The sequence below is a fragment of the Idiotropiscis lumnitzeri genome, chromosome 15 (assembly GCF_059441095.1).
Source record: "Idiotropiscis lumnitzeri isolate Australia: NSW breed Sydney's pygmy pipehorse chromosome 15, RoL_Ilum_1.0, whole genome shotgun sequence".
Taxonomy (NCBI): Eukaryota; Metazoa; Chordata; class Actinopteri; order Syngnathiformes; family Syngnathidae; genus Idiotropiscis; species Idiotropiscis lumnitzeri.
Genome location: NC_142405.1, coordinates 7,293,871 through 7,304,879, shown reverse-complemented (window position 1 = coordinate 7,304,879; position 11,009 = coordinate 7,293,871). Strand labels below are relative to the sequence as shown.

At 44.6% G+C, this 11,009-nt stretch overlaps 2 protein-coding genes across 4 annotated transcripts; one reads left to right on the top strand and one right to left on the bottom strand.

Moving 5' to 3' along the window:
- Positions 1–283: 283 nt before the first annotated feature.
- c15h17orf75 (chromosome 15 C17orf75 homolog) lies at positions 284–3,766 on the top strand. Of its 2 annotated transcripts, XM_088316349.1 has the most exons (10): positions 290–671; positions 834–908; positions 1,511–1,636; positions 1,782–1,914; positions 1,990–2,046; positions 2,125–2,244; positions 2,712–2,776; positions 2,858–2,997; positions 3,069–3,172; positions 3,248–3,766. In XM_088316349.1, exons 1-10 carry the CDS (start codon positions 529–531, stop codon positions 3,455–3,457), a joined length of 1,173 nt encoding a protein of 390 aa, XP_088172475.1. In that variant the 5' UTR covers positions 290–528; the 3' UTR covers positions 3,458–3,766. The 2 variants fall into 2 exon arrangements, with proteins under 2 accessions (XP_088172476.1, XP_088172475.1); XM_088316350.1 differs by lacking the exon at positions 834–908 and having other exon boundaries at positions 284–671.
- Positions 3,767–4,024: 258 nt separating this feature from the next.
- rhot1a (ras homolog family member T1a) lies at positions 4,025–10,971 on the bottom strand. 2 transcript variants are annotated; one of them, XM_088316347.1, is made up of 20 exons: positions 10,570–10,971; positions 10,155–10,213; positions 9,989–10,070; positions 9,720–9,763; positions 9,559–9,612; positions 9,281–9,333; positions 8,936–9,044; positions 8,644–8,745; positions 8,468–8,566; positions 8,233–8,341; positions 8,026–8,146; positions 7,854–7,938; positions 7,570–7,715; positions 7,398–7,498; positions 7,170–7,300; positions 6,766–6,849; positions 6,446–6,568; positions 6,074–6,276; positions 5,370–5,492; positions 4,025–4,929 (listed from the first exon to the last, which is right to left on the bottom strand). In XM_088316347.1, exons 1-20 carry the CDS (start codon positions 10,604–10,606, stop codon positions 4,812–4,814), a joined length of 1,983 nt encoding a protein of 660 aa, XP_088172473.1. In that variant the 5' UTR covers positions 10,607–10,971; the 3' UTR covers positions 4,025–4,811. The 2 variants fall into 2 exon arrangements, with proteins under 2 accessions (XP_088172473.1, XP_088172474.1); XM_088316348.1 differs by lacking the exon at positions 5,370–5,492 and having other exon boundaries at positions 10,570–10,969.
- Between the last annotated feature and the right edge of the window lie 38 nt (positions 10,972–11,009).

Genomic DNA, 11,009 nt, shown 5'->3' with positions numbered 1-11,009 from the left:
ACGGTTTAATTTATTTTTGAATTTCCGGAAGTTGTCACCGACCGCATTTCTCATACTGACCAGGAGATGGCGACAAAGTGGCACCGGAATATGTTGTGATGTTGCGTAACGACAACTAGGTTGCGGTAGTTTACTTTGATTTGTGTGGCGTGAAATTGTTTTTCGTTGAATAACAATAGCCCAACCGCTTCCGAAATGGTGGCCATGCCTGCAGTGACGCGCCTTGCGCAGGCCCAAGAGTTTAGCCAAATTCTTACCTTCACCGTTGGAAGCTTAATTTAATGTAATTTGATACTACTTGTTGCGGTCGGACATATTTGAGGACGTACACGGTTGACGCATGCGCATTCTCAATAGCAACTGTTTACTTGCACCTTCCTTTATAATTTGCATGAAGGCTACCTCATATTTATCATTTTGCGTCTTTAAAAGAGCAGCATCCAACCCAGGCATAAACGATACTTAAATAAAACACTGACTCGTGCTTGTGTAGCCTGCGGCTTGCTTTATCAGTACAACGTCAGGACCATGTTTACATCCCAGACGTCGTCGTTCCAAGATTCCATTGACGTGGAGGAGAAAGATGACTTCGACAGCGAGGAGATTGCAGCGTACAGCCAAAAGACTCAGTTGAACTGCTACTACGCCATTTATCTGTACGAAGGCACGAGGTGACTATTATTTAGCATTAAGGATCTATCTATCTAATCTGCTTGGTTTTATGGGTATTTTCAGTGACCTTATACTTGAAATTATCTACCTGCCTCATCTGCAAGCACCACGTGTGCATTGATAAAATAAGCAGGTGATGATGAAAGTGCGTATTGTCATAGATCGGAGACTACCGAGGAAAATGTGGCTTGGAACCAGAGGCGTGCAGACTCCACAACCAGTCAGGAGGACTTTAGGTAACCCAGGAGCTGTGTGCCAGCCGCCGCCTTCTCGATTTCTTCTCTCACTTTTTGTGCACATCCGCAGGCTGCTATGGGAAGCAGCATTGCATCTATTTTCTTTTCATTTTCACTTCCTCAGCGATCATTGCTTTCCTGCTCGATCATCTGCTAGATGTGATGTTGGCTGTGAAAATGTTATGATTTCCATGGAAAATGACCAGGTGTGGGCAACATAGGGTATGTGGGCCATACATGGCCGGTCCAGTAGACTCTCTTCTTTTATCAGAAAAATTAGTTTCTCACTTTTTCTGTCTCTAGTAATCAGCAGTAGAACATTGATTTGTCTCACCAGAACACTGTTTTTGACCCAAAACTAGGGAAAAATGGCTTTTTGTGAAAATAAACTAACTTCTATTTGCTTTTATGACATTTCTGATTAAAGACTAAAAACTCAAAAAGGTTTCCCACCCCTGATGCGGGTCATACTTTAAATACTGTATTTCATTGTGTGTGTTTGTGTAGCTGTCTCCATCTGCTTCCTGTTCAATGGCCTCCCAGTTCTTCATGGAACATGGCTGCACTTATCCATACTGACCACTGTGCCTTCCGCTCTCCAGCTTGACACTGATTGACAGCAGCCTGCCCGCGGAGGCGGAACCCGAGCTTCGCACGTACATCTCCAGGAGGCTGAGCAAAGGAGCCCTCCTGGGAGGCATGGGCAACATTGCCACTGTGGAGCTCAGGTGATCCACATGCCTTTGTCCATGCAAGTAACTTCCACAGGATAAAACAATTTATTACTAGCGCATTTCTTTCATTAGAACTTTTTTTTTTAAGAATTCAATATTTAATGCTACATTGTTAACATTCTGTCTGTTGTCTTTGCAGCCTTCCAGAGCAAGCGGTGGGCTGCTACTGCTGCCTCCTGGAGCAAGAACGATCTCCAGAGCAACCCGATGCCGACGGCAACGGACACGTCATCTGCTTCCTAGGAGGCTCTGAAAAAGGACTCAATTTATATCCTTTTATTTATTCTATGTTTTGTGGGCATCCTCACTCATTCATCCTGATGTATTCCTTGACTGGGTGCACATATAGGCTAGAGCTTGATAAGTACGTTCAAGGCTTGCACAGCAGTCTGCAAACGCCTGAGGTACCGAAAGAGCTCAGACGCGTTTGATTGATTCCTTTGGCGTCATATGTGACTTGTTACTGTGTATGTTTGCGACAGCTGCAAAACCTGGAGACGGAGCTGCGTCCATATCTTAGCCGCTGGTACGAAGAGTCTATCATGCACATTTACCGTGTGGTGCAACTGGTCCAGAGCAACATCTGCTTCCTGCTGCATGCCGTAAGTGTCACGCTTTAAAGACCGGTTCGGACACTAAGCCATTTCGGGTGATGAGCCAAGTTGTGGTGGTCCGGATTTAAAACAATTCTTAACGAAATTTCGAATTATGTATATTAGGCCGACCTGCGGATGAAATAATGAAGCGTGTAGTCACAGTGGCGTAAATGCACAAAAGTACAGGCGACCAAAGCAGCTGCTTAAAAACAAAAACAAAAATCCACATTATATAAATCCGGGGTGGGCAACTGGTGGCCTCCGGGTCATATGCGGCCCCTTGATTAAGTTTAGTATTTAAGCCAGCATTTAAATTGCTCATCCCCGATATATAAGGTGATTTAAAACGATATATAACAACATTTCTAATTACGTCATACAGTATTATTTTTTCAATGTATACTATTTCATATTGTTGGAGTTTTGCAAGTTACCATATCTGTAAAGTCATAAATATTGATCCCTGATTACAGGCTCTGAGTCATCATCATGTGGAGGTCACCAATGCGGACGACAGGACGAAGACGGACGTGTCCCGGTGAGAGGAGTTGTTTTCGTCAGGGTTTGCGTCCGGTATGTTGTCCTGCGTGTATTCATTGATTGTGTCGTTACCGTCCAGGTTCATCAAAGCGGCCAGATTGCAGGGCCTGTCGCAGCAAGACACCACTGCAGCCTCCCTCTGCAAGGCCATGTCGGAGGACGCGCACTCCCACCTGACCGTCGACTGCTCCGACGCGCCGCCCACACTCACCAACACTGGTAAGTCGTCCCGACGCATCGGCTGGATGGACGCATGTCGTAACGGGGTGTGTGCATATTGTGTTCCGCAGTCAGTAATCGCTTCTGTGAGGAGTGGAGTCAGGCCTTTTTGAACGCGGCCGAACGGGCCAACCCCTTCCTCCTCAGACAGATCCTGGAGAACTTCAAATTGAAGGTGTGAGAACACAACTTTGGGACTCCGCCTCTAGGCGACTCATGTCTATGCGCACGCATGTGTCTTTCTTCGCAGGCCATCCAGGACATGAACAGCCTGAAGCGTTTCGTGCGTCAGGCCGAGATGAGCCACTACGCTCTGTTCCGCTGCTGCCAGTTCCTGCAGGGCTGCGGCAACGGCGACGTGCTCCTGCAGAACGCCCATGCCGAGCACAGCGACCTGCCCGAGGCCTGCCGCATCATCGCCGTCCTCGAGGAGTTCCTCAGGGAGCAGTCGCAGGCCTGAATGCCATTCTGACACTTGAGTACTTCCATTTTTGTTTCCTGACATTTGAAATACATTTTGGCAGCAGGGGAAATGTGTTGATATTTCCGTCATCGTGTACTCCACTTGTGAATGTGAAGTAAAAAAGTAAATCGCAAAATGTGGTTGTAAAGTAGGATGTGAATAAGCTTTGCTTTTTTTTTTGTATAAGTGTATATATTGTATGACAAAACACTATGAGATAACTGACAAACTTCAACTGACTTCTTTTAATTTTTAAAAATGTAATCTATATTTAAATTCTTTAATTATGCAGATAATTAAAAATTTCATTAAAACTTGTATGCAAGTTCTTTTTAAGTTGGGAATGCTGCTTTTTCAATGTCCTTTTTTTTTTTTTTTAAATCCAAGTCGTTATATTTTGTGCATATACAATATAAACCAGTGGAAGCTTTTAAGACATTGCACTAGTTTGTGAAACATGTTTGTGTACTGTGAATCTAAACTGAGATGTAAATTATGTTTGAATGGATGTGGAATAAACACGTCATGATCCGCTCTTGTACTTTTCTTTCCAAGGCAACACAATGGGTGTAAATGTGATTTATTACATATTTAAAACCATTTCTTTGACTTGTGAAATTAGCCGCCATTTGACCCATTAACACAAAAAAAGAAATTGTGACAGATTGGAGTGGTTGGGGGAGGCGGGGGACACTTGGCTGTGTTGGTGCCGTAATAGTTAATCTAACAAATGAGAAGTAAAGCTCTAGTTGAAACCCAATACAAGTTAAAAACAGCAAGGAAATATATTTGACTGCGCTAAATACAAAAATACATGAAAAATATATTTGTAGCATGTGGAGCACTCAAAAAAAATAAACAACAGGTTGATGCGTTAATAAATTAAATCAAAAACAGCTGCATGACATCCATGAGTGTGAAGATGAAGTTTGTTTGGACGCCATTTGGTGGGGCAAAGAGGCCACCTGGTCATTGTTAAAACCCTTTCAGGACTACATGCGGACGATACTGCATATACACATCGATGAACACACTCAAGTCCCTTTGTGGCTGCCTCGACTTGACCTGAGAGGAAACTAAACAAACACCGACACAATGTCAGCGTTTGAGAATTTTGCCCGGTAGGCATTCGCAAGTTGCATTTTACTTCACCCCCCCAAACAAAAAGAGGATTGACACTTCATGATTAAATGCATACAAAATGGTTTCTTGCTATAACGGAGGGGGATGAACGAATTGGGGGCGGGATTAAGCAGGCAATAACCCGATTGGGTGGCCAGTCTTTCGGATGACAGACAGGACAGGAAAAGACTCACGGGCGATGAGGACGGAAACGTCCTTCGCTGTCGCATCACCGTTGTTTGAGAAGCGCTCTGTACATGGCAAAGCCCAGCACGGCGAACACGGTGGCGCCCACGCTGGCTCGCAGCCAGAACGTCGAGTTCTTCAGGTCTGCTTGCGCCATGTGCCTGGTGAAACGGAAACACAGACTAAGTGAGACGGCAACATTTACAACAACTGGAATGCAAGTTTTGTTTTTTATTTATTTATTTATTTTTAAAGAGCAAAGCCGTTATTTGTACAAAAGCATTTTATAATTTTCAATTTTGTGACAGGCATCCTGGAACTTTTCTCGTATAAAGCATTTAAGTCCAGTTCACTCATACATTCAGTCATTTTTTTTTTTTTTTGTCTCGTGTGCTGACTACTATCTAAATTGCCTCTGTAAAACCAGAATCTCCCCACCACATGACTAATAAAGACTCATTTGACACTATTCTATGGACTTAAGCACAAGCACGCACTACAGGAGCGGCTATCATCTTGTGTGGAACTGCAGCTGCTCCACAACTACACAGAGGAGGAGTGCGACTATGCCGAAAGACAGGATATAACGCCACATATGAACCTGTTGTGAACGACCCTGCGCAGTTGGGCCTTAATGCTGCGCAGCAACTCCATCTTGAGGAGGTTCTGACACAGGCAATAGGTGCACTTGTTGCAGGCGCACATGCAGCGGAGACGGGCGTGGCTGCGGGGGGAAGAACACACACGAGAATGCGTGTATGCGCATGCAAAACAGACAACACGCATCGGAGGTGGGGGCGACCTGAATGCAAAGGAGGCGGGCAAGCTATGCCTTGCTCGAGAGTCCTGTCGTAAGCATTGCATTGGTACAGATTTTTTGGGGGGGAGGGGTTAAAAGAAAAAACTCAAAGAGGGTCTGCGATGGTTGCCTTTTTAAAATCACACTGAGGTTAATCAGTAGCAAGAGGTAAGTAAGCCTTTTACTTCACTGCAACTGCTTTTCAAGCTCTGCTGAGCAAAGTGGGTTTTAATTGCTCCACAGTTCAGACGACACGATTTCAGGAAAGCTAAAATGAGATTTGGAGGGCTTGGCCGGCTTACTGCTCTAATCTACTCGAAAAGCCAATATGATCAGAGTGCTTTCAAGGAGTTAAGACACCTCTGTAAGACCCGCAAAGTCGATTGAAGACTTGAGGTTCAATTGCGCACTTCTGCAGTCAAGCAGACACTGATGGCAACGACAAAATGTTGGGCGAGTTCCAGATGAAAATTAGCGTGAGGGCCAGGAGGGGATTGAATACTCACGGGTACATGGCCATGGTCGTGATCCTCGTGTAGAGGTCTTTGCTGGGGGCGTCGGTCGTGTTGCACGTGAACGGCTGGGGCGGGTGGAGCTTGTGTTTGCGACAAAACTCGTGCGGCGAAAGGCTGCATTGCTGCCGCACTTCGTGCAGGTCCGACTTGGCGGCTATCACCACGCACGGAGTCTTGCTGTCGATCAAGTATTGCTGCAACACACACAAAACAGTTTCGCTAAATTGGTTGCTCGTTAAATCATAACACTGCTAGATTAAAATTTTGGGTGCGTAGGACAAATCGGTCCAGTTCTGTTCACGAAGAATTATAAAACATGTACGCTATGCAGGTTTTCTGACGCGCAAAAGCAAGGGTGCAAACCTTGAATATGTTGGCGCAGTATTCAAAAGAATGCGGATTGTTGACGTCGTAGACCAAGCAGACCACATCACAAGCGAGGTCCACCTCTGACATGAAGTCAAAATCCGGCATCATCTCGTGGAGCTGGAAGATGAGAAAAAACAAAAAACACGGTCAACTTTGCTTTTGAGGACCTTCTCACATTTACTACACGCACGACACCTTTGAGGCAATACAAAATCACAATAAAGCAATTTTTTTTAGAGTGTTGCATGTGTCAAAGTTACGCAACAAAATCGATTGAACTGCATTTTTCTTAGCATTCGTTAAAAGTCACCTACCAGCAGGTACTTCTCTTGACCGTACACGTACGTTGTGCTGCTGGCGTACAGGGACTTGTGGTCTTCTCTAATCCGCCTCTGTCGCTACGGCGCCAAAAACAAAAGCCCGTTAGAATTAAATGACATAACATGATGGCGAGCTGGTGGCATTTCAGAAGGGCTTCATTAACTGGTTCCGCTCCAACGAGTCATCTTCCCATTCCATTAAAACTGCTTAGTGACACTTCTGTCGACGAATCAAAGCTTTTTTTTTTTCCCCCTTCAAGGACGCTTGCTTATTTTCCGCCACACTACCGAGAGCAGCCACTATTTGTAAAGTTGAGGCACCAAGAAATGGCATGTCACAGTATTATTTAAAATAAAACCTTGATTGCAACATGCTTGGCAAACATTCACCGACGGACCTGCAGGCTCTTCCCTAGGAAGGCTTGTAAGAAGCCACTCTTGCCGCTTGCTCGGGCCCCGAGGACGTTGCAGCGGAAGACGCTGCGCTGGGTCTGTTTCTTCTGCAGATCGATGCGTTTGTTTCGCGTCACTGAAAACCAAGACGAGACAAAAGTCGGCGGTAATGCTTTTTAAAAAAGAAAATAATTCTAAAGTAGCCCGCATTGAAAATGTTATGCCTCGGCTACCTGTGATAGCAGCTGCTTGGGACTCCTGCTCATAGATGATGGAGTAGCCCAGGTAACCCAAATACTCCAAACTCCGTTGGACATCCAGATATGTCGTTAACCTGCATGGCAGTAAGTTTTTGTACAAGTCAACCACATGTAAACTGAAAAAGACTTAATAAAACAAACTCACGTCCACTGGGAGAGGTATCCCTGGTACGTGATCCATCCCTGTTCATTCGTGCACACGGTGTGGTTGACGTCGGGACCCCACGGCATGTAGGGAAATACTTTGAACAAGTCCTTCACCTCCTCTGGTGACAGCGCACAATCTCGGTCCTGAACACACAAACACCTCAACTTCAGTGTAGAGAAAACAACATGGGAGGATCCTGCAAAGTTAATTCATGAGAGGTTTTTTTTTAAAGGACACTTTTTGGGATTGACTTTGGTTACGCAATCAAGTCGTCAACTCACTTTGTCGTGTTTGTCAAAGACGCTCTGAAGGAAGAGGTAAGCGTTGTGGTTTAGCTCGGTGGTGCAGTCAGGCGGGATCTTGACTCTGGGAGGGGGGGAGAAACATTAACACAATCGGCATAAATCGCGACGTCAAAGGAATTACAAGTTTGAACGTTTTCCAGGCACGTACACGGGGAACAAATATTCCTGCGTGAGCTCCAGGTCGTCGTCGTAACCAAACCTCCGGAGCACTGTCCAGGTGGTCTCGTGCCGACCGCGCTGTATGAAGAGGGTGTGCAGGAACAAGAAGCCTTAAATTAAAAAGAAGACGAGGTCAGTCAACAAAAGTAGTCTCAAATGTTGTCCCACATGAGAATAGACGGAGATGACGTCTGACCTTTTAGCGTGAGCCCGTTATCCTTGACGCCATCGGCCATGTTTCTTTTGACAACGTTTTTAACATCTTCTAAGGCCTGGGACGCCAGTGGCGTGTTGAAGCACGTTCTCTACATAAAAAAAAAACCAAACAAACAAAAGATGTAGCAATTAGGAACGCGACGTCATGCGCATTATAACAAGGTGACGCAGAGAATTGCAATATTTAATAGATGATGACGATGATCAAGTACTACCTGGAAGAAGTTGAGCTCGTTATCATTCAGGATGCCGTCGTTGTCCAGGTCTGACACTTTAAAGATTCGAGTTAACGCCTTAATGCAAGAAGGCTTCAGCTGTGGGACAGATCATCATGGATGTTAGCAAATAGCTCCATCGGCCAATTTCAACATTCGTACACGACAGAGCTCACCTCCTTTTCTTCTGGACAGTACAAAGGTCCCGTCGGGTGGAGAACTGCCTTCTGAGCGTAGTAGAACAGCTCTGAGATGTTCTTCAGATTTTTGGCGGAGCACTATGAGGACACAATGTGGCTTATTTGAAATTGGAGCTTTCAAACGCAACCAAACCGTAATGGCACTTAATTATTTTCTCAGAAACAAAGTATAATCTTTGGCAGCATCTTGAGAATAGTTCTGATTGGAATGCCAGGTTGAGTTTTGTAGCTGTGAATGATTTTGTGAACGTTTCTGCCTTCTTCTTACCTCTACACAAGTCTCAATGTCCTGGTATTGATTCATGATAGGCAGGATGGTCTCCATGCTGCTGTGCTCCACCAGGTCGGACTTGTTGCCCACGAGGATCAATGGCACCCTAGAAAGAAAAAAAAAAAAATCCAATGTATTACATAAGCGGCAAAACACGGCAGCTATTTAAAACATTAATGGCACTATTTAACTATATAATATCAATTTTACGGGTGAGCCATAAATATCATATAAGCAAAACCCTGTTTTAAAAATGCAAACTGAACATTTTTTGCAACATCAGTTTAAAGACAGCACAACCAGCCCAAATTAAGTGACTGTCGGGATAAATACAACACACACCTGCTATCTTTGTCTATTCTGTCATTGATGAGGGGAATCCAATGGCTTGTCACCTGACAAAGGACAGCACAACATGAAACACTCACAAAAAACAAATACATCCCAGCACAATGAAATCCAAAATGTATAAAAAATGAGGCATTTAAAGGGTGTCATTTTGAACAAGAAATAAATGCTCTTGTTTCAGCGCTCATCAGATGGTGCAGGTGTGTAATACAAAGCAATTGGGAACACACCCAAGTTAAATCAACAACAGCCAAAACAGGATCCTTGCTCACCTTTTCAATTGACTTCTTGTTGTTGACCGAGTACACTATGCAGATAACATTTGCCTGTAAAAGGCAAATAGGCCAAATCAGCTTCTTATTTATGGAGGGAGAAAAAAAAAACACTGGAAATTGTTGAAACATCAAAATAGGAGATTAGAAACTCAACCAACTTTAGATATTTCTTGATATAGTTGCTCATCAGACTGCTCAGCCTCTGCAAGATAACAAATGTAAAGTTGTATTACATGTTAATAAGTTGAATCACAATTTTATAACTACATGTTGGAAATTAGTGGGCCATATGGACTGGTAGCAGGCCAGATGGAAAGACTGAACAAAAAATACTGCTTAACATGGGACGGGTGCAAAACATGTTGGGGACCACTATGGTGGTCAACACATCCATCCTTCCATTTGTGTACGGCTGTCAACACAATACCTGAGTAATCCACAATGTGTGTGGGGACCCTCTCCGGGGTGACGTCTGCTGGGATGGTGATCTCCTCAGCTCGCAGAGGAACCTGACATGTTGAAAACAACCACTTGCATCAATAGGCAACGATGAATCCATTTATTGCACAAAAATGTGCACGCACGGCCATCACCTCATCAGGAAACTCCTCACTGACCAGAGACATGATCAGTGACGTCTTCCCCACCTTGGCTGTAGAGTTAAGAAAAACATATGGTCTCTTTGCATGTCATTTATAATGATAAAAAAAAGAAAACTTGATCTCAGCACTAATGTTTGAGCTGCCAAAATTGTTTGTGAATCAGACTTTTCTCCTACATCCTGAATGCTGATGAAACCCAACACTTGACTTCAACAAGGTGTGCTCTCCTACAGTTTAGTGGTGGAATGCTGAGGAATAAACATTTTTGGATCTTTTATTTCTTTATGTTGACATGCACCGCACACTGGGTTACTGAAGTGCTAGCCATTAGCTTCCTCGCTAGCACACATTATAAGCGGATAAAGCGCTTTGCAGCCGAGACACATTGAACACACTCGCTACTTACGTTCCCCAACAAGCAGTATCCTCACGTCCTTCCTCATGTTTAAACGGACCTTTCTCCACAATTAGGGGCTGTCTATTGCGGCATGAAGTCTCCTCGTTGGCTGTCACTCCTTCGGTAGTTTGTCTTACGTCAGGCCCAGCGCCCGTCAAACTCGCCGCCTTTGTAGGACAAAACGGACGGTCGCTTTTTGGTGTCGCTCTTCACGTTCTTCCCGAGTTACGTCACAGCGAGTGCTTTTTTAGCTCAATGCTATTGCATTTTAAAAAATAGCCGAGTGTTATGCGCTACGATTTCTGAATGGAAGTCACATTTTCGGCGGTTCCATCGCATTTCGCAGTTGATTCAGGAGCACGCCTGACCTCCACTACCCGGCAACTACGGCAAGGCGTAAGGGGACAAACTTCGTTTGGTGTTATAAAACGCCGAATGCTGCCCTCAGG